The following is a 25,026-nucleotide window of genomic DNA, read 5'->3' as shown; positions in this document are numbered from 1 at the left end:
GTCCCAGGTTCGATTCCGGTCAAGGGCATGTACCTTGGTTGCGGGCATGTCCCCACTGGGGGACGTGCAGGAGGCAGCTGGTCGATCTCTCTCATTGATGTTTCTAACTCTCTATCCCTCTCCCTTCTTCTCTGTGAGAAATCAATAAAATATATTTTAAAAAAATAAATAAATAAAAATAAAACATTAGACCAGTGGTTCTCAACCTTCCTAATGCCGCAACCCTTTAATACAGCTCCTCATGTTGTGGTGACCCCCAACCATAACATTATTTTCGTTGCTACTTCATAACTGTAATTTTGATACTGTTATGAATCGTAATGTAAATATCTGATATGCAGGATCTATTTTCATTGTTACAAATTGAACATAATTAAAGCATAGTGATTAATCACAAAAACAATATGTAATTATATGTGTTTTCCGATGGTCTTAGGCAACCCCTGTGAAAGGGTCGGTCGACCCCCAAAGGGGTCGCGACCCACAGGTTGAGAACCACTGCATTAGACCCAGCAGTGCTAACCTGGCATTAATATTAAAGGAGCTGGAAGAAGCGAACCTTTCATTTCTAATGGTTCTCAGGGTGCGTTTTTTCCATGTCCTAAAGCACAGCCTCCACCCACAGGACAGAGCACCTCGTCATTCCCCAGAGCCGGGAGACGGGGATTGGAGGGGGCGGGCCACTACCCGTGACACTGACAGGGAAGGGTGGCTGTGCAGAACGGGGCCGCTGCAGGCCTGAGACTGCGGCCCCAGAAGAGCTTCCAAGGCTGGCCCTGGGCTGACATCTGGGAACGTGGATGTCGGGAGGGTCCCCCACTCCCAGAACTGATCGGAGTGGCTCCCTGGGCCTGAACTGTTGCACACACAGGGTGATTGGGGCTGACCCCCTGCTTTCCTCCTGGGAGCCTGGGATTTTGCTTCATGCCTGGCAGAGGGAGCCCATATGGCCGGCCCCCAATATAACCCTGGGCGCTGAGCCCCTACTGAGCTTCCCTGGTGGACAGCACTTCACACGTGCTGTCACGGCCCATTGCTGGGGGAGGGCAGCATGTCCTGGGGTGCTCCACTGGGAGGAGATGCTGGGAGCTGGTGCCTGGTTGCCCCAGACTTCATCCCAACCTGTTCCCTGTGCTGATCTCGTTCTGCGTCCTCTCACGGTAATAAACCGTGGCCGTGAGCACAGCTCTACGCCGAGGCCATGAGTGCTGCCAGTGGATCCTGAGGAGTGGGTGGTCTTGGGGACCCCAGACAGTGGGGAAGAGCTGGGAGAGCACCTGGACTGAAGATCCAGAACATTCTAAAACCGAGAGAAAATGAAGTCCTAGAAATAACAGGATCTCGGGATAGAGGTACCCAGCCTTCATCTCATGATTCCTTCCACCCCATCCCAGGCACCGGGCAGCCCGCCGCTGCTAAAACCTCTGCAGCTGGGTGTGGCTCCCCAGCCGGCAGGAGCTCTGCCTAGCGGGGAAGACAGGAACAATCCCAGAGGCCTGTGGCTGAGGACAGGGCCCTCGTGTGGCTGGGATGGCCTCCTGGAGGAGGTGACCTGGCTGAGTCCCGAACAGGTGGAAGCGGGAGGAAGCAGCATGTGCCACATCCTGAGATGAGAGGGAGCGCGGCCGGTTCTGGAAACCCAGGAGGTTCAGTGGGACTGAGCGCGGATCGCAAGGGGCAGGAGCGGGCCGGGAGAGTGGAGATGAAAGGCGCGCCGCCCCGAGGGCAGTGGGTCTGTTCGAGTTTCCAGGAGAAGAGCTGGGATGTGGCAAATGGATTGGAGGGCGAGACTAAAAGCAGAAGGCCCGTGAGAAGGCAGCTACCACGCTGCTGAAAGCAAGAGGAAGACGAAGAGGCGGGAGGGACGCAGCAGAATGGAGGGAAACTGGTGACCGTCTGGTTCGGATGTGCAGTCTCCGTTCAAGAGGCCTCTCTCCTCCGTCTCCCGCTTCCACTAACACAGCCAGGGAGGGTGTTAACCTGGCCCCTCACGGGGAGGGACCCTGCCCAGAATTCACTTAGCCCGTGGGAGTGATTCACTTAGCCCGTGGGAGTGGAGCGGGAATGTGCCTGCGCTCAGAGCCACGAGGAAAAGCCCTCCACGGCCACTGGCCTCGGGCAGGCGGGCCCCACAACAGGGGACACATGGCGACACCAAACCCTCGGAAAGCAGTTTCGCCCCCGAGTACAGCCAGCAGATGAGCATTTTCAAAATGGCCTTTAACAACGTTTATCAGAGCACTTTTCTTTGAGGAAGGGGGAGATTCCCTAGAGCCATTTAGATCTCGCTGCATTCGAGTTCCCACAAGAGCTTCCAAACTCCAGCAAAGTCACAAAACCAATAACCCATGGCGGCGGCAGCAAGCAGATACACAGGGGTTCCGGGAAAGGAAGACGGTCCCATCAGAAAGAACCGTCTCCTCCCGGTCCCTCATGAGGCATCCACAGCCCAGCCTCTCCCACGATCTGGACCTGGCACCATTTAAGAAAACCTAAAATCCAAGTGAGGGTACGCGGCCTGCTTACCTGACCCTGCCATCGGAACCAAAGGAAACCCATGAGTCGTTCACCACCATAAAGCAGCAGCACGGTTCCCTCTCCTCCCAGACACAGCTGGGCAAACACGTGGAGGAGCAGCCGGAAGAAAGGCTCACCCTTTGAACACCCACACCCTTTGCCGGTGCTCAGGGGTCCCCAGGCCGCAGCCGTCTGACCAGAACTCCTGACGCGCACCCTGCTACCGCTGGGTTTCGGTGGCCACGTCTCACCTTGAAACTGAGGCTTGATTTCCCAGGAGCAGGAGGCAAACCCACCGAACACGTGGCCGTCGAGGTCCTCGAGGAGCAGCAGGCAGGGCCCCCGGTGTGGGACGCGCCCACAGAGCTGGGCGAAGCTGTGGCCGTGGAGCTCGGACGAGAAGAGCAGGTGCCAGCGGTGCTGCTGCTCCCTGGGCAGGTGGGAGTTGACGTAGATGACCGACAGGAGGTCCAGGACGCTCTCAAACTCCTGCCCCTGGTCAACCTGACGCTCGGGGACCAGCGTGGACAGATCGAGGGGCCAGTGCAGGCCAAAGCCCCTGTGGATGACCACACTCAGGAACGTGGCCACCAGGTGGGCCCGGAACACCCAGTCCTCGATCACAGCGGGGTCACAGTCATAGTCCAGCTGCTCAGGCCCCAGCAGCTTCTCGCCGTCTAGGGAAGGGGAGACAGTATTAGTGGGCGACCACTTGTCCTTATAGTTACTCACCTCAACCTGCAGCATAAGGATTATAGGGAAATACTATGAACAGTGATATGCCAACCAATCTGACAATCTACACCAGCGGTTCTCAACCTGTGGGTCGAGACCCCTTTGGCGGTCAATGACCCTTTCACAGGGGTCGCCTAAGACCATCCTGCATATCAGATATTCACATTACGATTCATAACAGTAGCAACATTACAGTTATGAAGTAGCAACGAAAATAATTTTATGGTTGGGTCACATGAGGAACTGTATTTAAAGGGCCAGAAGGTTGAGAACCACTGATCTACACAGTCTTCCCAAGGTGGAAGACTCACATTTTCTGATTCCAAACCTTGACTGCAAGCCTACAGTATCGAGACAGATGGTACCACTGTCCGCCACCAAGGCCTCGGAGTGCGGGCACGCGCAGGGCACTTGCCTGCAAACTTCACCTCGGAGAGCAGCTGCTCAGCCAGAGCCTGCACCCTGGACGGGGCTCCGGGAGCGCTCTTCTGCGCCCAGCCTCTCAGCTCCTGCCTGTGGCTCAGCACGTGCACCAGGGAGCCGACGAGATCCTCTGTAAACTTGAAGGTTACAATTTCACCATGAATGACATTTCTACCAGGACCAGTGACCTACGTCCTATCTGCAAGGGGGGGTGTTTTATCTCTTTAATGCCAACTGCAATGGCCACATTGGGGGAAAATCATGTAACCTGGGTAGTTACTCATTTTCCTAATGATCCCTCGGCCGGTCTGGTTTTGCCAAGGCCTTTGTCCACCGGTTATGTGACCTAGGCTTCCCCAAAGGTGGGCATCTCTGATGCTTCCACCAGCGGCTTACCCCCGAGTCCCCCTCTGACGGACACCGAGGCCACCTGAGGGCTGCAATGGTCCTGGGGCCTCCCTACCTTTTGGACTTCCTGTGCTTTCACGGGACCATCTGTGGAAGAAATCATCTTCAGGATCATGAAACTCTTCTCCCTGGAGCTCCCTTTCAGCAGGTGGGACATCGACACTGTGAACTGCTCCTGGGAGACGCTCTCGCTGGGCCCCTCCGCCGGTCTCCTCAGGTCCACCCTCCGCATGCCGTCATACAGTCGGGCGACCATCTCTGGGGGAAGCGCCTCCCCGATGTGGCTCTGTGAAGGGCGAGGAGGAGAAAGGGCTAGACAGGCTCCAAGTTAAACATGGTAACGAGGGACCACGACCTACCACTGCCAGGCCACGATGCTTTTACCAGCACGTAGCCGTCCCAGATCCTCACACGCACCATCGCTCCCCCACCGAAGGGCCTCACGTCACCAAGGTCCCACATGCATAACGTGCCCCGGCTTGTGGCTCGTCGTGGCCCTCAGGTCCTTCCACAATTTGTTCCCCTCTCTCCAAACTTCCCAGTCTCCCCATGGCTGGCCATGTCATGCCTACGTCTGGCCATCGTCTGCTCTTCACTCTGCTTAGAACATCTCCTTCCTCCTACACGGACAGCTGCCATTTGCACGTCTCAATTTATTAACATATGGTGCATATGTCTATTTGTAGCTAATCTGGTCTCCTCTATCTTACGGACTTCCAAACATAGTAGTTGGCTTTCACTTCTTATCTAAGTTGTGTGTGCTTAACATGCATTTTAAGTTAATGTTTATTTCAATTTAAAACCTAGTTCTTAATTAATGTCTTGCCAATAACATTCTGTAAATACCGCTTTCCTTTTGACTGACGTCAGATCAGATTTGGTCCAGAGATTTAAAATAAATGGTGAGAGAAAGCCAATCACGAACTTCCACCCTGGTGGGATCTGCACACGGCCTCCTGGAACCACTCACATTACTACACCGTTTGTGACACAGCGATGCTCTGCAGTTCCTGTAAAGCTGGTCCCCACCCTGACTCTCAAAAGGAGTATATCTCCTTCCGTCTGTTTCTGGATGTCTGCTGGAAAAGCAATCTCCAATTCCTTCCCAACGGAAACTATATAGTCACCAAGGCTTTCCGATCAACTCGAGCCATATTTCTCTCAACAAACACAGGAATGTTGCCACCCACCGTGCAGTTCAGTCTAGTCTGGTTCTGTCTGCTCCAGCATGGTGGGTGACCAGGCAGATGGGGGTGATTTGGGTCCAGTGGACACACCTGTGCACACACAGATGCACACACATACTAGTACCCCACACGGCTGTGACCCACATCACCTCCCTGGCCAGTTTGCTCATCTGTGAGGGGAGTATGCGGGGGGATCCCCGATGCCCATCGGCTCCCGCTCTGCATGCGCTAGAAGAGGAGGCTTCCAGAGCGCCTCACACAGGGCCTTCCCTCCCACGGCCCAGGCACAGGAGCCCATGTCGTCTCTGCCGGTGTCTCCCCTCAGTCTGAGCACTCAGACAGGCAGTGAAAGCCCCCAGGGAACAAGGCAAAAAGGTGGGGAAACAGGCATTTTAACTCCTTGTCCGATGAACCTTGACTTTGAAACATCGTTGTTTTTTAGGCGAACCATAAAGTCCCTAGGACTTCACACACCTAACAAAGCCTAAGGGCAAAAAGAACATCAAACCCTTAACAAACCCTAACGGCAAAAGGAACCCTGAGCAGTTACTGGACCGATGAACCCGACAGGTCCGGAGACGGGAAGCGGGGCTGGCCCCTTTGTTCAATCTCATTAGAACGGTGAGACGAAGGCAGAGCAGAGTAGCTGCGACAGAGACCACAGGAGTCTACAACACTGAGCATGTATACTACCTGACCCTGACAGGGAAGAACCTTGTTAAAGTTCAGTTACAAAAACAGAGCGGATTTTGGCTCGGGGGCCATGGTTTGCAGACTCCCGCTCTGGACTAGGCCCCATTGATGGCTGTGACTCTTGCCTCGAGTGCCTTCAGAGAAAAGGATCTGGGCGAGGCTGAGCTGCTCTTCTCCGGTGACAGGGCATCAAACAACCGGTCCACCTCCGCCTGCTCCTCAGGAAGAAACTGCGAACACACACTCTGCCCCAGGCGGCTCCCGCTGCTCCCCATCTTGCCTTATTGCTGGCAGGGTTCTCTGCAGAAGGAGAAGGGACCAAGGTAGAGAGAAAAATCAGAATGTCATAACCATAGAAAGTAAACGTTGATAATTACACCATCAAGTTAATAAACGTTGACTTAGCTGTAAAATGCGGCTAAAACGCATCAGAGCCAGGTCGTGCTGTTTCGATGTGGTGGAACTTGATAGTCAGTATCATTAAGTATGAAAACCCAATCCTGATTCCTACGATCTCTGAAAACATGCCCATAATTGCCAGTTTAGATTTCTCTATTTGAAAACACAGTTCTCAAGTTAATGTAACTAAGAAGTAGAAAAAAGCCCAGGAATTTAATTTAAATATTCTTTTTTTTTAATCTGAGTTTAAAACTTTAAAAACCTGTTGTCTGGATGATCACATGTATTCGAATACAATCAGCACCTGCAAAATATCATGGACAAAGGGGACAGGCTGTGTGACAAGTTTTCCCCTGTGAGCGTGGCTCAGCCTCTCCCTAGCTGTGCAGCCTTGGGCAAACTACTGAACTCTGTGGCTCAGTGGTTAAAGCATCGGTCTGCCCATCAAGGGTTGCAGGTTCGATTCCCAGTCAAGGGCAGATACCTGGATGGCAGGTTCGGTCCCCGACCCTCCCACCCCATCGGGGTGCGTGTCTCCTCACATTGGTGTTTCTCTTTCTCTCCTTCTCCCTCTCTCCCTCCCACTCTCTTTCCCATTCTTTCTAAAACTCTAAAAATCAATGGGGGTGGGTGAGGATTAACAAAAATAATAATAAATAAATAATAATAATAAATAAATCACAGCCATACCTCAGAGATCATTGTGATAATTAAATTATCCAGCCAATGAGCTCAGGAGTTTGCACAGACTAGTACCCCAAAGCAGGTGACCTTTGTTCATTATCATAGACCTCGTTACAGATCCATGGATTCAGAGAGAAAAGCTAAGTCAGATGAAAAAAAAAAATCTCTTAAGGGGCAAGTGCTGTGACTTCTTAATTCTTATCCTAAACTTCATTTGGAAACTCGCTTTGGTGAAAGCGCTGGAGAGACAAGCACTCCATAAACCGCACGTGTCAACCAGCTCCCCCCAGGACAGCGAGGGCGGGGCAGCGATCTCAGAGGGCGCCAAGTGTGTGCAACAGGCCCCGCAGGTCCCGGCTGTTCAAAACCCCAAGGGGAAATGGAGGACAGTTGGGATCTTTTCTTTCTTTTTGTTGAGGTGAGACTCGCTTAACATAAAACTCACCCTTTTAAAGGATACAACTCGGTGCCTTTAGTACATTCCCAATGTTGTACACCACCACCTCTCCATGGTTCCAAAGCATTTCCGTGGTGCCCCGAAGAAACCTTGTAACCATGACTAGTCACTCTCCATTCCTCCCCCCCAACCCCTGGCAGCCACTAACTGCTCACCCCTCTACGGGACCTGCCTACACTGGACTTTCCATTTAATGGAATCATGCATATGTGTCCTTTTGTGACTGGCTTCTTTCACTCAACAGAGTGTTTTCGAGGCTCATCCTGTTACACTGTGTTCCTTTTTCATGGCTGAGTAATATTCCAGTGTGTGGAGATAGCACGTTTGGTTTATCCATCCATCTGTTGATGGACATTTAGGCTGTTTCTTCCTTTTAGATATAGTACTTGCATGTTCTTAGCAGCAATATTCACAAGTACTTGTTTGAGTCCCTGCTTTCAAGCTTTGGGGGTACAGACTTTGGAGTGGAGTTGCTGGGTCCTATGGTAATCTGATGTTTAACTTTTGAAGAACCACCCAACTGTTTTCCATTCTCTGTTCCCAACAGCAAAACACAATGTTCCGATTTCACTGTATCCTCTCCAACGTTCTTGTTGTTTTTTCCATCATTTTTTTTATCACTGCCATCCTGGCAGGGGGCGCCGCCGGCCCGAACGGGAAGGCTCCAGCAGAGGCACCAGGGAGGGACGACAGAGCACTTGCAGACGCAGGCTGCAAACGAGGCCTTAGCAGCCCAGGGTAGGGCTGTCACTCACGGGCCATCTGATCTAAATACTTCCACTCCTCAAGTTTCTCAGCAGCGTAAGAGCCGATAAGGAAACCGGGGCCCTGGCTCAAGGTCCAGCCTGCATGCGGCTTTACTATCTCTAACCACAGCTGCCCCTAGTCCCCTCCAGGGGCACAATTCAAGCAGCCACGCCAAGACTGGCCCGTCCTCTTCCGTCCATTATTCTAAGAGCCCCAAGAAACAGCCTGATCATTTAAGACTGGGTTAGGGGATGAGCCATCATCATGGTGTTTAAATACCACCGATCCCAGCAGAGAGCGGGAAAGAGTGCAAAGCAAAGGGAGAAGCAGGGCACACACGTCTTTGATTCTGAGGTGAATGTCCTACATCCTGCACGCTGTTCGCTTCATGAAACATTCTAAGGCGATGCCCAGGAGGAACACAATGGAAAGTATGCCGCTGCCCCCTGAAGACGAGCAAGAAGCTGCATTTCCTAGGAGCTGCAGGAAGTGTGGGGGGTCTTGGTTAGAGCATGTGAGGGGGCTTGGGATGGCGTTGGGGCTGCCTTCTTGGAAGGTTCAGGGAAGGCAGGGTTCAGTCTGGACTGGGTGCAAATCAGTGACTGGGTGTCTTAATGTTTAACAAAGACGCAGGAAGAACAGAAAGGGACTACAGCTAGCATCAGGAAGGATGCTGCAGGGCTCGAGTTTACCAGGAGGGGCGGGGGTATCTGGGGAGCAGGCACCGTGATCATATCTTTGTACAGCCTGGTCCTGCTTTTGCTCTGTTCTGTCACAGCTTGACATATATCACAGGTAAATCATGACAGTCAAAAGCATTTTTAGATTCATACTCCCCCCCCCCCCACACACACACACACCACAACCAAATAATTCAAGTCACTCAAAATCTGTGTCAATTTATCAGGTCACCAGAAGTTTTGTCACACGACTCTCCCTGCGTCCTATCTTGTTATTCTGCTGAAATCCTGAAAATGGTACAAAAATGAACCCTAGTGAATTCATCTCCTTCTTCGATGGATGGGGTGTTCATAGCAAAGAGCACACTTTTCCTTCCTCTAGAAAACCGTACGGCTGTGACATGAGAAAGCCACGGCTCACCTAAATGCTGGAAGAGATGAAGAGCTCCCTGACACCTGGGACATTAGCACAGCTTCACATCAAAGCTGAACTCTCCAGGCTGCGCCCTCCTGGCAGGCTCCCACGGCCAGCCTCACAGATGCATGAGGCCCACTTGGGCACCAGGTCCTTCCTGCCCCTCGTCTGGCTCGAAGGGCCCTCCCTGTCCACCTTGCACACCTCACCATCACTCAGCCTTCGGGTTCCGAGACCACCCGGCATGTGACTTTCCTAGAACTGACCATTACCTTAACTGAAATGGAGACAGGCCTGCTTGCTCATCTGCTTGCCCCACCTCCAGCACCCAGGTTCATGGCTAATTGGTTGGCTAGAATTTGAGTCACAAAAGAGATTCTGCCCCACAGCCACCTGCCCAGCACCTAAGCCAACCTGGCGCATGAGCCACGGGATGTGTCATTCCTTTGCTGGCCTCTCAGGCGGACCAACCCATTCTCCCCCCTCCTTGTGGGCTCCCAGGCGTAAACCCCGGGAGGCTGGCCTGGCCGAGGTCCTGAGAAGGCCCAAGCACCCCATGCTCAGCTCCTATGGGTCTCGCTCCCAGGGGCCCACAGCACTCAGGGGCCCCCTGGATCAGTGCTCTCTCTCCCATTCACAACTGGATGGCTCCAGGGTGCATCATCTCTGTACCCCACGGCCTGTCAGGCCGAGACCACGGCAGGGACTCGGCACAGACAAGGAAGCGATTCGTCCCACCCTGAAGAACAACAAAGCCCAGATCCACTGGGGAGAGCTCACAGCAAGGCCAGGATCTCGAGATGAGGCCCCCTCCGGCTTCTCCTTAACCTATGAAGACATCTAAGTGCCACACCTCAGGTTCTCGGAACCCTGAGCAAGCTCCCTCCCTGCTCAAAACCAAGGATTTGCTCTACTAGGGACACCAGCCTCAGTAAGGGGTTTCTCAGCCTCTGCCCTACTGACTGGGGCGAAAAGGTCACCAACTTTTAAATGCCACTCCTCGGAAGCTGGTAGTGTACCCAGGGGTTGTGCCACTAAGGGGCCACAGGTCCCGCCTCGTGCAGGACACTTCCTGATTCAGCAAATGCATCTATTCCTTCAATCAACAGCTCAGCATCTCTCGGGCTGGGCTGTCAGAGAGAGCGGGTGGCGGAGAGAAGCCTCAGGCAGGCCTGGGCCTGCAGAAACTCCTGTTTAACAGGGAGAGGCAGACAAGTGCCGCAGGGTCAGTGGGGATCGGGGTGAGAACACAGGAGTCGAGACAGGCTCTGGCTGGGTCTTCAGGCACCCACAGGAGGCTCACCTGGGTGTGGGGTGAACCCCGAGATCAGTGAGGTGAGGCCTGGCGTGGGGAAGGTACCTAAAGGGACTACAGAGCAAGGGGACTTCTGTCTGCACCCCACCTCCTCCTCTGTCCCACAGGAAATAAGTCCCTCCACTGTTGTCTGAAAACAAATCAACACTTGCCCAGTGCCCAGCCAGTCTTGCCCAGTGCCCAAACACTGTGAGAGAGGAAAGGCTGGGCAAGCAGCCAAGGCAGGGCAATGCTCAGGAGAGGTGCTGGCCATCAGCTTGTGGGTGGGCACAGGGCGGCGGCAGTGCCCGTTGGAGACACAGGATAGGCCCTGAGGCAACACCAGTTTTTATAGTAGGAAGGAGTGTGTGTGTGTAGCAGCCTCAAATAGGAGCTCCAGGCCTATGGGAGGAGGGGCAGCTTCTAACAACATGCCCTCCCCCTGCCCCACCATTCCTAGCCTGCAGGGCACTGGAGAAGGGACACATCTCAAAACACCTCTTTTTAAAGAGCTCCCGCAAGACCAGAGGAAGTAACGGTACAAAGTGTCCCCGTTCATCCATCCCAGCCTCAATCGCTGTGAACATGCCAGAAATCTCTAACCCAGTGGTTCTCAACCTTCTGGCCCTTTAAATACAGTTCCTCATGTTGTGACCCAACCATAAAATTATTTTCGTTGCTACTTCATAACTGTAATGTTCCTACTGTTATGAATCGTAATGTAAATATCTGATATGCAGGATGGTCTTAGGCGACCCCTGTGAAAGGGTCGTTCGACCACCAAAGGGGTCGCGACCCACAGGTTGAGAACCGCTGCTCTAACCAATTTTGGGAAGGACAAGAAGGCCTTCTATGCGTCCTTACTTCTCCCCAAATGCAAGTTCCTGGGCTTTCTTTCAGTCCCAGCAATGGCTTTCGCATGGGACTGCCCCAGGTGCAGCTCGCCATGCGGCACCGGCTTTTTCCTGGCAAGTTGTGCACACAGCCACCCTCCGCTGGCCGGCGTCTCCTGTAGGTTCCTACACCAAGTTCTCTTTCAGGAGGACGCACCACAATGTTACTCCAAGATTGCGCACCCCATTAGTTCTCAGCTGGGGGTGGTTCTGTCCTCTAGGGCAGCGGTCGCCAACCTTTCGGACCTCACGGAGCACCAGTGGTCCGCGGACCACCGGTTGGTGACCGCTGCTCTAGGGGACATTTGGCAAGTTGATTTTTGGTTGTCACAACTGCAAAGGGGGTCACTGCTGGCATCTGGCGAGTAGAAACCAGGGGTGCTGCTGCTAAATATCCTACAGTGCACAGGAGGCCCACCCCACAAAAAATTCCCTGGCCCTAAATGTCAGAAGGGCAGAGGGCAAGGAATCCTGGCTTCCAAGGACCGGGCCACGGGGCAGAGCAGGAGAGTCCACACGGAACTGCACTGAATCGTACCCAGAACACTCGCCCCAGCGCAGGGCCCCAGGCTCTGAAGTGATGGTGTAACAAAGATGGGCACCTCTGAGTTCAAGTTCAACACTTGTTGGTTGTATGACCAGGGCAAGTTACTACGCCTTTTAACCTTAGTAAAATGGAGGAAGTGCCACCAACCCTGTAATGAGGTGAAAAGGGTTAAGTGAGGTTAACATAGGGCATTAATTCTGCTTTCTGGAGCCAGAGACAGACACAGATGAGCCCACAAGGGAAGACTGAGTTCTTGCCTTGAAACAAGAGAAACAGCCTGGAAGAAACAAACTCCCTCAGTGCAGGGGAGGGGGCGGGAGCCCTTGTCTGCTGAATGGACGGGCGTCCTAGGATAGCTGTCAACCCCTCAGAACCTCTCCAACTGGCTCGTTTGGGGATGCTCTCCACCCTGGCTTGTCAATCTCTAACCCCCGACCTCAAGGGGCCACGGTCTTGAGAGTGGTGACCTGACCCTCAAGTACCCCTTTTTCTGGGAAGAATCCAACTGCCTCATTGGGACAGGAGCATTCCAAGCCCTGCTTATGGCCCAGAACCAGCAGCCCTTCTGCAGAAGGTCGGCTTGGACCCAAGCCAGCTTTCAGGCCGCAGAGTCCCGCTGGCCGGAAGGTGCACTGTCCTGCAAAGGCCGGCTTCCTCCCCCAGAGAGCCCCACTGGACTCATCTGCAGAGGTGTCAGCAGAGGGTGCTCTCTTTCCCTCTCCCCTCTGCCCTGAATTTAGTGATCAGACTCGGTTAACCTGGGGAAAGCTAGTAGGCTGTGATCAGAATGCGAGAAGGAAGGTCCCCCTTCTCCTCCACCTCCCCCTCCCCCCCAGTCCACCTCAACCTCCTGACTCCTCCTCCCACAGCCGTTCCCCTGTCCCTCCCGTGTCCATACCAGCTTCATTGCTCACCCTTCCAGACAGTGGCCTCGGCCCTGGAGTGGCGCCTGCTGGGAAGCTTTTCTCTCCAGCAAACGAAAGGCTGAAGGTGCGGGGTGACTGTGTGCTCTGACGCCAAGGAGAGACCCTCCATCCCTCAAAGCTGTCCCCCATCGCCCCTAACCTCCCCCCACCTAGTGCCCGTGGCAGGGAGGTGCAGGGCCCGGGCGACTCGGGGTAGCTTCGCTCCCAGGACCAGCGTCATTGCCCCTGATCGCTGCCCCCGCCTCCAGGCCACAGAGCCAGCGCCTCTTTTCTCCGCTCACCTCTGCCCTCCATCGTCGCGGAACTAAACTCACCTTCCCAGCTCCGAAAACTGGACTCGCCTTCCGGTCGGTCGGGCTGTTCAAGGATTTTTCCCCCTGGAGCGGCCAGCCCTGTTGCCAGGCGACGACGCTGACGGGCGTCTATCTGCCGCAATGGCAGAAGTGGAGGCCGAGGGGGCGGAGTCCTATGAAGGAGTCAGCCAATGGCGATGCAGATCATGGGGGATGGGCTGGCCTTGGCGGGGCCACAGACTGGGCGGGGCCGGGATGTAGGTGGGACCCGCAGTGGTTTCGGGAAGGAAGTTGCAGGTGGGAGTGGAGGGAGTTATGCTAGTGCAGCTGGAGTGGGAACTGGGGAAGACAGAAGCTGGTAATTCAGGGGAGAGTCCAGGGCAGCCAACCTGGGGAGGGATCGGGTGTCTGGGCTGGAGTAGAAACAGGAGCTGGGCTGTGGGAAATGCAGGGGTGTGGCTGGGAAGGGGGTGTGGCTGGAAATGAGCGTGCAGATGGGAAACAGACTGCCCATGGGGTTGAAGATAACCCGAGGAGAAGAGTGGGCTAAAATGGAGACATAGTGAAAGAAAAGAGAGGCAGGTAACCCAGCTGCGGGACCCTCTACTGCTAGGCCCCCTGGATTAAGACCCACACCACTCTCCTCTGATCCCCCTCTCGCCTCACCACTGGTTCTGGGCCAGGAGCCCTCTCCCACCTGAAGAGAGTACAAACCCCTAACCAGAGCCGGGCTCCACAGGCCACCCCTTACCTCCCCCAGGAATGACAGGCCAGTGAGCCAGGACACGTGGAACAGGGAAACTGAGACAAATGGCTGAATAAACTGGCAGACCCATTTACAGCAGATAGAGAAGGTCACCTCCCTAGAGATGACCTCTGGGCCTCAGTTGTAGTTCAACTCCAGACCCAGAAAAGCAGCAAAACCAGGTGGATGAAGCCAGGGTCAGCTGCAGTGGCTAAGGACGCCCTGCCCTGACATTGACCAATCAGTGGAGACCACCACCCTGGAGGCGCACACCTAAGAAAACTGATGAATAACCTGCTGAAACTCCTCCTCATGAGACCTCCCCCTAAATCTTCCCGCCCTGCAAAAGAGAATAAAAGCCTCAAGACAGCCGAAACCGGTTTGGCTCAGTGGATAGAGTGTCAGCCTGCAGACTGAAAGGTCCCGGGTTCGATTCCGGTCAAGGGCATGTACCTGGGTTGCGGGCACATCCCCAGTGGGGGATGTGCAGGAGGCGGCTGATCGATGTTCCTCTCTCATCGATGTTTCTAACTCTCTATCTCTCTCCCTTCCTCTCTGTAAAAAATCAATAAAATATATTTTTAAAAAAAGTCTCAAGACAAAGGACTCAGTTTGGGGGGTTGGCGGGTACTCCCTCTGGGGAGCACACCTGTGCCATCCCCATCCTCTTCCCGCATAGACACGCATCTCCTAAACTCTAAGGGACCCCATGAGGCCGGCAACCAGAGGAGCAATGGGCAGTGGCAGCCATCCTAGGCTAACCCTGAACCTGTCTCTAGGGCCCCCTTCTGACTTCCTAGTGAGCTAAAGCAGCCCCACCTAGGCTCTCTGCTGTTGCTTCTTCTACCCTGAGCTCTTCTTTGTTTGATTGTCCCCAGCTTTAATAAATGTACCCCCATACTCACTCGGACTCGCGTTGTGAAATTTTGCAAACACGAAGTCAAGAACACACACACCACCAGCTCAGGGCCAGGTCCCCGTCTGGTAACACTGGTAACTAAGTCCTGCCTGCGTTCTTTCCTGCCAGCCCTTCCCAGTAGCATTTAAACGTGCTCAAGTCTCTCCAGTCTTGCTGAACACACTTTCCTTGAGCCCCATGCCCTTCTCCAGCTAGTACCCACCCTGCCTCCACTCCAACAAGTCTCAAGACTGCTGTCCCCATTTCTTCACCTTCCCTTCAGTCCCCAGACCACTGAAACCTGGCCCCAGGGGCCCTGCCACTAAATCCCTGTCACGTATCGGCACTTTCAGCCCCGATATGCAGTGGTTCCCAGTAGTCATTCCTGCCTCCCTATTCAAGCTCTCTTTCCTGGGCCTCCAGGTCGCTCAGTTCCTGGCTTTCCTCCCCTCTCCCTGTAGGTTTTCACTTAGTCCTTCCCGGATCCTGCTCTACTGGACTTCCTCATGCTGCTCCCTCCGGCCATCTCGTCTTCTCACCCGCACGTCCTGCTGAGATAACATCCTTCCTCATGACTTCAGTCCCCACCTCTCCGCAGTGCTGGCCCCCGAACCTGCACACCCAGCTGGTCATATAGCCTGCACCCTGACAGGCACGTCCAGGTGCTTATCCGACATCTCCACAGGCTGCCCATCACATGCAGCCCAGCTGAACCCAAACGCAGCCACTTCCCTCCTGTTTACCTCCCTCCATGGCCAAGTCGGAGACCTGGGACCACCCAGGATGTCTCCTCCCCACCCCCTCCCCATGTTCCATTACTGACTAAATCTGTTTTACCTCCAAGTTATGTCCTGCATCCACCCACTCCCCTATATAGGTCCAGGCTAGACCTAGACCGAAGTAGCAGCCTCCTTCCTGGCATCTTTGCCTTCTCCAGCCCATCCCTACACTGAACCCACAAAGACTTGTCCTGCCCGGTAGACTGAGAGAGCACCACAGCGTCCCTGGGCCATTCATCAGGCCGAAGTGGCGATACTGACAAAGCCGGCTGCCAAGTTCACAGGGACGGTATTACTCAAGGACACCCAGCTGAAGCTGTAGTGTATAACAGTCCCCTTTTTAAGGAAGGACTCTTTTACTCAAAGAGAACTGTGAACTCTAAAATCCTAGATTAGCAGAAACTTTGCTGTTTGAAATTCTCAGGAAGAATGAAACTCCCAGCTCCCTCCTAGAGTATGTAAATCACTTTGCCAGAAAAGAGCCTGGGCCAGGCTGGGGTGGCTCAGTGGATTGAGCACCATCCTGTGCACCAAGAGGTCACCTGTTGATTCCCAGTCGGGGCACAGGCCCAGGCTTTGGGCTCAGTCCCCAATAGGGGGCATGCAGGAGGCAGCCAAGTGATGTTTCTCTCTCATCAATGCTCTATCTCCCTCTCCATTCCTCTCTAAAATCAATTAAAACATTTAAAATAAATAAATAAAATTAGCCAAAGCTTTGTGAGTTTGGGATTACTTAAGGAAAAAAAAAAAAAGAGCCTGGATTTCCAGCCCGGGTGCAGAGCACAACATCCCACAGAGCCTTGGCTTGGTGGTTGCTAAGGGAACGGGAGCCAGGCCCGCTTTGCAGCCCAGACCTGACGCTGGCCCTTCACATATGGCCCTGCTTTGCACAGAGCAGCCCAAACACTGCTTCATGTCACCTCACTGTTCCAGAAATCCTATGAAAACTCTTACCTTTACAGGTGAGCTGCCCGGGGCTCCTGGTGCAATGTGCTAACACCTGCTTTGTCAGACTGTGGGCTTGATCCTGATGGCCCGAGGCTGGTGGGGCTAGGACAACCACAAGGTCCCAAGGTGGTAAGGGCAGGCTGTCCCTCCAGTTTGCAAATACATACCGAGCACCTACTACATGCCAGGTACTGGCGACACAACAGTGAAAGACAGAGCCCCTGCCCTCATCAATGCCCACTTCCCGAATGAGTCGGCAAAAGGTGATTAAATTAAATGGAGACGATGATGGGGGGGGGGGTGGTAAGGGGGGGGGGAATCGCTGTGGATAAAAAAGTTTGGGAAAGATAAAAGGGGAAAAAATCAAGGACAGTGAGAGCGCTGAGGGGGAAAGGCCGTCTCAGGAAACAGATGGGATATGAAGAAATACACAGGGATTTCCAGGCTCAGGAACTCAGAGGCCGTCTGAACGTTTCCTTTCCTTTGTCAAGGGTCTCCTGCCTTTCCAAGCTCTTTCCCACCTTCATCCCCACCCCGCCTGCCACTCAGAGCTTCCTGGCCACTTTCCAAGTTGGAGCAGACAAGGGACCTCCTTCGGGCGGGCCTGCCCCTGCCCCAGGGCTGTGCCTAACTGATGACAGCTCATAAGGCACAGTCCTTGGCGGAGAATATGGCCTGAGCACTGAGGCCCCGGGCCAAGGAGCAGCAGCTCCATGAGAGCCGCGTCCTAAAGACCCGCCCTCAGTGACAGGTGTGCGTAACCGGCCCTTCAGCTCCGCTCACTGGAGTTAGGCCTGTCACCTGCAGGTGTACGTGTACTTCTCACGCACACAGCCTGTGGACAGCCTTGTGCACTCCCAGTAATGCCCCAGGCGGTTGCAGTCTGACGTCCTGTAGCTGAAGCAAATCAAAGGCAGGCAGGGGCAGCGAGGCGACCCAGGTGCGGGCGGGGGGAAGGGGGAGAAGGGGAGGGACCTGGCTTTACAAATGAAAACACAGTAAAACAACTAAAAATAGATCTGCTCTGTATCACCAAGAGCCAGCAATTCCAAGCAACATCAGTGACATAATTCTCTTCCTTGAAAAAGCCCTTTACGTTCCAAGACCCCCAGTGGATGCCTGGAACTACAGATAGTACGGAACTCTCTCTCTGTTATATTTTTTCCTATACATACAAAAATACCTATGATAAAGTTCAATTTATAAATTAGGCATAGTAAGAGCTTAACAGTAACTAATAATTAGATAGGACAATCATAAGGATATTCTGTAATCAGAGTTGTGTGAACGTGGTATTAGATTACAGTGGTTCTCAACCTTCTGGCCCTTTAAATACAGTTCCTCATGTTGTGACCCAACCGTAAAATTATTTTCGTTGCTACTTCATAACTGTCATGTTGCTACTGTTATGAATCGTAATGTAAATATCTGATAGGCAGGATGGTCTTAGGCGACCCCTGTGAAAGGGTCGTTCAACCGCCAAAGGGGTCTCGACCCACAGGTTGAGAACCGCTGTATTAGAAGGAAAATAAGGGTGACTTGAACACAAGCACAGCAGTCAATCTGAAAACCCAGAAGCTATGAAGTGACTAACAGGCAGGACAGAGGATGATTCACGTGCAGGGCAGGACCGAGCAGGTGGCGCGAGATCTTATCATGCTACCCGGGTGGTGAGCAACTTAAGACACATGAATTGCTTATTTCTGGAATTTTCAGAGTGGGGTTGGCTGTGGGTAACTGACACCATGGGTGGGGGTACAACTCCTGGTGTCAGCATTAAACCTGGGGCTGGAGGACTCTTCCTGTGAAAGGCCACAGAGTAAATATTTTAGGTTTTTCAAGCCGTAAGGTCTCCGTCACAACTCACTTCCACTGTTGCTGCACAAAAGTGGCCGCAGACCATATACAAACAATTGAACATGGCTGTGCGCCGCTGTGACTATTACACTGAAACTTGAATTTCATCATTGTTACATGTTATGAAATATTTTTCTTTTGATTTTTTTCAACCATTGAAAATGTCGACACCTTTCTTAGCTCACTGGCTACACAAAAACAGGCAGCCGTCAGATTTGACTTACACGCCACGGTTTCCTGACTTCTGTTCTTGACAGTTACTGCTGTTACCCTTCTATTTGAATAATATTAGTGTAAGCTTTAGATTTGTACATTTTTATTACATATCTTTTAGAAACTGGGTTTCTTTGGAGAAGCCCCAGGTGAGTGTGAAATGCCCAGGATTTTCCGAGCTCACACAGCGTGCCGGCGGGTCTCCGGCTCCCCGTGGCACATCCTGCATCGGGGAGTAGATCTGAAACAGACTCCGGGAGCACAGGGATTATAAAGACAAGAAGGGGACCTCAGGCGACTTCAGTGCCTACACTACAGTTCTAAGTGGAGTTTCTATGGTTAAGAATTCTCAACTACAGAGCAATCTAAAAGCCGTTAGCGTGAGTCCCAAAGGCACGAATGCACGAACGGTTTTTCAGATTCTGGAATGTACTAAGGAATGAAATTTGCATGAGTCTCTGCCCAGCATAGCCTAATGTTGAAGGCTTTTTCTATTTGTATAGCTGTGGCTGCATGAAAGAAATTTGGAAAGTCAAGCTAATGAAACATGTTCATACATATGTGAGTGACTAAATAAGTGAATGTGGGGGAAGAGGCACGTCTCCCTTCCTGAAGAACCCCAATGATTGTGTAGACCAGTGATGGCGAACCTATGTCACGCGTGTCAGAGGTGACACGCGAACTCATTTTTTTGGTTGATTTTTCTTTGTTAAATGGCATTTAAATATATAAAATAAATATCAAGAATATAAGTCTTTGTTTTACTATGGTTGCAAATATCAAAACATTTCTATATGTGACACGGCACCAGAGTTAAGTTAGGGTTTTTCAAAATGCTGACACGCCGAGCTCAAAAGGTTCGCCATCCCTGGTGTAGACACTCGGAGTGTAACCCTGTCTTCAGTGTGGCTGTGCACAGGGACCCCCTTCCCCAGGGGTCAATACAAATGGAGAGGGGTGAACTGTGCAGTGACAAAACCCAACCAATGCCACCTCAGACAGGTGACCAAGGTCAACCCCAGCAGGAATAAGTTACGTGGACCCTTCGGACGCCTGCTGTGATGAAGTGGAAATGGCACTTTACCCCTGGGGTCTTCCCAAAACTGATAACCTCATCTAACCGTGAGAAAAACATCAGTCAAGTCCCAGCGGAGGGACATCCTACAAAATCTCTGACGGCACTCCTCACACCTGCCAGTCATCAAAGCAGGGAGAGGCCCAATGGCTGTCACAGCCAAGAGGAGCCCGCGAAATGCGATGGCTAGACGTGAAGTGGGAACTTAGATAGGATCCGGGAGCAGAAAAAAGGTGTAGATAACAAGGAAATCTGAATAAATTATGGGCTTTAGTCGATACTAATGTAGAACTAAGGGTTCATTAATTGTAGCAAATGTACCATCATAATGTAAGCCACTCACCCTATGGGACACTGGGTACTATCTTTAAAAGTTTTCTGCAACTCTAAAACTTTTCTGAAAATAAGTTTATTTAAACAAAATGTGTCCTTCCAGCAACTACTGGCAAAGACAGATGGACACGTGGCTAATACTACTGAACGTGCATATGCCAAGAATGTCAATTTCAACAAAGCAATCGATAAATTTTCAGTTAAGGCTCTAAGCAGAAACCATTATGTTATTGATGACTAGAGGCCCGGTGCACGAAAATCGTGCAACCGGGGGTGGGGGGGTCCCTCAGCCCGGATTGAGAGAGGGCGCGGACCAGGCCGAGGGACCCCACCAGTGCACGATTGGGGCCAGGGAGGGACGTGGGAGGTTGGCCAGCTGGGGAAAGACTGCAGGAGGGCTCCAGGGCGTGTCTGGCCCATCTTGCTCAGTCCTGATCAGCTGGACGCCAGCAGCAAGCTAACCTACTGGTCAGAGCATCGGCCCCCTGGTGGTCAGTGTATGACATAGCGAGCAGTTGAGCGGTCTTAGCATATCATTAGCATATTACACTTTGATTGGTTGAATGGCTGACTGGACAACCAGACACTTAGCATATTAGGCTTTTATTATATAGGATTACTAATGAATAATCTTACTAATGAATGATGTTTCAGGGATCTCAGACCATTCACACTCAGTGATTCACTAGAAGGATTTAGGGACTCAGCATATAGTTGACTAATTTTATTACCATGAAAGTGTAGAATCAGCAAAGGAAAAAGGAAGACCCTGGTGGCATTTGGGGCACTCCACGCCCAGGCTCCCCCATGCTCCCCTCCGAGAAGGATCACACAGGGGACCCTCTTCCCCCACAATGAAAATGCAATACCGGGTGCAGTTTTCCTGCCCAGAAAAGCCCATTGGAGACTCAGCACCCAGGGTTTTTATTAGGGGCTGGTCACACCGGCACCCTCTGCCTGGCAGGTTCCCAAATTCCAGACTCCCAAAAGGAAAGCAGGTGTTGGGTATAAGCCATATTGTTTGTGCAAGCAGCCCAGGTACAGTGAACTGCCCTTCCCCTTAGGGCAGTGGTTCTCAACCTTGGCTGCACATTAGAATCACCTGGGAATCTTTTTAAAATCCTGACTTCTGGGCCTCATCCTCTGGAAATTCTGTTTGTTTGTTATGGGGTGAGGCCACAACATTAGTAACAAAGAAACAGAATTTCCGGAGGATGAGGCCCAGAAATCAGGATTTTAAGAAGATTCCCAGGTGATTCTAATGTGCAGCCAAGGTTGAGAACCACTGCCTTAGGGAATGCAGGGAATAGTTCAAGTGCCAAGTTCCCGAGGTCAGCCATTGACCAGCCCTGGAAGCAGGCCTTTCTAAAGATGGTAGTCTCAAACTCGCTATGTTAACTCTTCCACACAAATACAGGGTGCCCCCCCCCCACACACACAAAATGTATACACACAATGTCTGTAGATTCTATTACATTTTGAAAATGAAATGTATCTTAATAAACACTGCCTTTAAAATTATTCAGAGTGTGTATACATATTTTGGGTTGCCCCTGTATAAAGGTATTAGTTTTTTCCCCTTTCTTAAAAAACAAAACACATTATAAATGTATAAATTATTAACCCATTATATTTCCCCTTTTTCTACTGTAATATTTTAATGTTATAGGTTTTTACTAAAACAAATATACAAAACTCTATAAAAGAACATTTTTAGCCCTAGCCAGTTTGGCTCAGTGGATTGAGCATCAGCCTCCAGACTGAAGGGTCCCGTGTTCAATTCCCGTCAAGGGCACACGTCCAGGTTGTGGGCTCGATCCCCAGTAGGGGGTGTTCAGGAGGCAGCCAATTGATGTTTCTATCTCTCTCTCCCTCTCCCTTCCTCCCTGAAATCAATACAAATATATTTTTAAAGAAAAAGAAAAAAGAAAGATCATGGGGAAGTCCTGGGCCTTTTATCTAGTGACCAGAGGGTGGCGTCTCCCCCTCCCCAGCAGGTTCAAGGGGCTACAGGAAATAAAGCTGACGTCATGATCACACCCCACAAAGCTGTGTTGGACCAGTGACAGGGGGATGGATCTGTTCAGTCTCAAGCCCGAGGTGACGGTGCAGCTAGATGCCAGCTGTCATGAGGAATCCTGTATTTGCTTCACCTCATCCCGCACCTTGATTAGGAGCCACTGCAGGGCAGGAAACAGGCCTTTGCCATTTCCCAGCCCCGGAGTTGGTGACCCTGCCTTTTCGTTTGTTTTGTGGGGACTGGTCACAGGTAATGTAGCTGTGTGCCCACAAGGTGGCGCTCATGATCACTGCAAAATACTGTGCTCGAGCCATGGTTGTTAAAACACAAATTTTAGAAGTTTTAGATGTACAAGACTGAGAATCTGATACAGAGGGTTCCTGCGTCGCCCACCCCCAGTTTCCCCTGACTAACGTCTTACGTTCGTATGATACATTTGTCCCCATTAATGGGCCAATCCCATCTTATGTTTATTTACTTTTGTGATGATTTCTGAAACTAACTTGATTTTTATTTTAAAAAACACACACCTGTATTCACAAGGTGCTTAATGCTCTTCTTCATGGAGGCAATATTCTATTTAGAGTCCACATCATTTAATACAGCCACTACATAGTTGCTGGGGGTTTTCATATAAATGGCTATTTCTTAACTGCCCCTCAAATTAGAAAGCATAATTGCATGAGTCTCAAAGGCTAGCTCTTTGTGTTTCATTAACTATTTTTGTTGATCTCCATCACAGATGGAATGGGATTTTTCACTGGTGAAATCCATTATACGGAATTCAGAGCAGAGAAAAGAAATAACACACCACAGAGTAGGAGACAACAATAATGGAGAAGAGGGAGCTGAGGACCAGCCCGTAGGACCAGCTCAGTCTTCCCCTGGTGCTGGCTTTGCAAAGGTTGGCACATTGTAACCCATACAGCACAGCCCTTTGGAACCGTCAGCTCTTCCAGCTTCATTTTGTCAGTGAGAGGTGGGCCGGGAAGGGAGCGCCGCTGACTACTGGGTTCCGCTCCCTCTTCTGCTGCAGCGGTGCAGGGCCTGTGCTGCGCACCACACGTCTGAGGTGTTCGCCCGCGGAAAGGCGCAGCAGGGCTGACATTCACACCCAGAACCGGGAGGTGGCTCGGGAGTATCCGGTCTCTGCCACTCTTTCCCTCTATCATGTTGGTGGTGGTGCCAGGTGATAGACGGGATGCTGGCATCCGTTTCCCAGTTCGTCACAGCGCCCTGTGGTGATGTGATGGTTGCACCATGATTGCTTGGGCCAATTCATGACCATTGCTCTCAAAAGCCTGTGCTGCAGCCTTCGAGGCATCCCAACTCCCTTTACGGCCTTCAAAAGCTGGTGCGGTATCCCCAAACCCGTCCCTCTTACCTCACCGCTGTCCATGTGTCATGCGACAACCACTTTTCAATTCGGGCTTCTCCTTTTTCAAAGACTGGTTGTGACCTGAAGCAATTTGACCAAGTTGTTACTGGGCGGGAGTGGCCCAGCGCAGGTCTGCCACAGGCCAGCTGCAGTACCCGGGTTCTTGACGTCACACAGGGAAGGTGTCACAATGGGAGGCCAGGTGATTTTGAAGCACGTTTATTAAAGCTGGGGACAGTGCAGCACAGGAAGGACGTGGGGCAGAAGCAGTAGCAGGAGAGAGCCCTGGCAGGGCTCTGCTGTGGCCCTAGAAACGTTAGAGCAGTGGTTCTCAACCTTCCTAATGCCGCGACCCTTTAATATAGTTCCTCATGTTGTGGTGACCCCCAATCTCATTGTTACAAGTTGAACATAATTAAAGCATAGCGATTAATCACAAAAACAATATGTAATTATATATGTGTTTTCCAATGGTCTTAGGCGACCCCTGTGAAAGGGTCGTTCGACCCCCAAAGGGGTCGCGCCCCACAGGTTGAGAACCGCTGCGTTAGAGGAAAGAAGTGAGCCAGGGCGGAGCTGCTGTAGCTCACTGGGAAGTCAGAGAAAAGGGAGACAGGTCACGGGGTGAGCCTGGGACGAGCTGCCGCTGCCCACTGCTCCCCTGGTTGCAAGTCTTGTGGGGACCCTCAGAGTTTAGGAGGAAGTAAAAGTTCGTGCCCGAGAAGGGGCAGGGCGTGCTCTAGAGCGAGCCTGCACCAGGTCTCTGTCGTGAGGGTTTTATCTTTCGTCTGTGGGCGAGGATCTGATGGAGGGTTTGAGGTGAACATTCATCAGCTTCCCAGGCAGGTTTTCAATATGATGATGCATCCAAATGAGTATGGGATTCTTCTTTGGTCGACTTTGCTGTTTGACCTTTATCTGGAGTCTGTGTGGCTTTAATGGGGGTTTTGGTATTTGTCCCTCCGACTTCATCCGTCCTTATGTTTGGCTGGCACAAATGGCACTCAGGGGGTCTCTGTTCTCTACCGCCCCGACCAGGGTGACTTAAACTGTTTATTTTGGTTGGGGAGGAGGGTGTAAACCACTTGCTCTCGAGTGTCCTTGGTTGGAGGACATAAGGTCTGGGACTCACTGGCTGTAAGTTGTTGGAACTGTCTGGCCTTGTTTGATTATCTTGTCTCCATTTCCTCATTCCACTTGCCCGGGAACTTTCCTAGCTTCTTACTCTCCTGCCCCAAAATGACCAAGTGGGCAATGGTGCAACTCCAATGGGAGTCCGTGAGAATGACGTCACTTACAGGACTCCGTCTGGAGACGAACAGCCGGAGTTGAGTCACTGCTCCCTCCACAGGTCTGGGAGGGGGCGGGCTTCTGGTTGGTAGCTGCCCCAAACGCCGCCCCATCACCGGCCAGGACTGTGCCTCGAAGACTGTGTCCACGAGGGAAGACTGCCTGGAGAAGCGGTCCTACCTTATGTCTCAT

The 25,026-nt window shown here is 52.0% G+C and overlaps 1 protein-coding gene and 1 pseudogene across 5 annotated transcripts in view; both read right to left on the bottom strand.

The window, feature by feature from the left end:
* The window catches only part of TLDC1 (TBC/LysM-associated domain containing 1), an 18,107-nt gene extending 4,660 nt beyond the window's left edge, over window positions 1-13,447 (bottom strand). For 2 of the 5 annotated variants that reach the window (XM_023752565.1, XM_006087021.3), the window contains exons 1-5: window positions 13,320-13,447; window positions 6,089-6,263; window positions 4,139-4,369; window positions 3,668-3,812; window positions 2,769-3,194 (exon numbers count right to left, since the gene is read on the bottom strand). In XM_023752565.1, the coding sequence (XP_023608333.1) occupies window positions 2,769-3,194; window positions 3,668-3,812; window positions 4,139-4,369; window positions 6,089-6,238 (952 nt within the window). In that variant the 5' untranslated portion in view covers window positions 6,239-6,263; window positions 13,320-13,447. The other 3 variants (XM_023752567.1, XM_023752566.1, XM_023752568.1) reach the window with 3 other exon arrangements.
* On the bottom strand, window positions 12,517-25,026 carry LOC111825622 (annotated as a pseudogene).

This window comes from Myotis lucifugus, unplaced genomic scaffold, assembly GCF_000147115.1.
Source record: "Myotis lucifugus unplaced genomic scaffold, Myoluc2.0 scaffold_35, whole genome shotgun sequence".
Taxonomy (NCBI): Eukaryota; Metazoa; Chordata; class Mammalia; order Chiroptera; family Vespertilionidae; genus Myotis; species Myotis lucifugus.
This window is presented reverse-complemented; position numbering and strand designations above follow the sequence as displayed.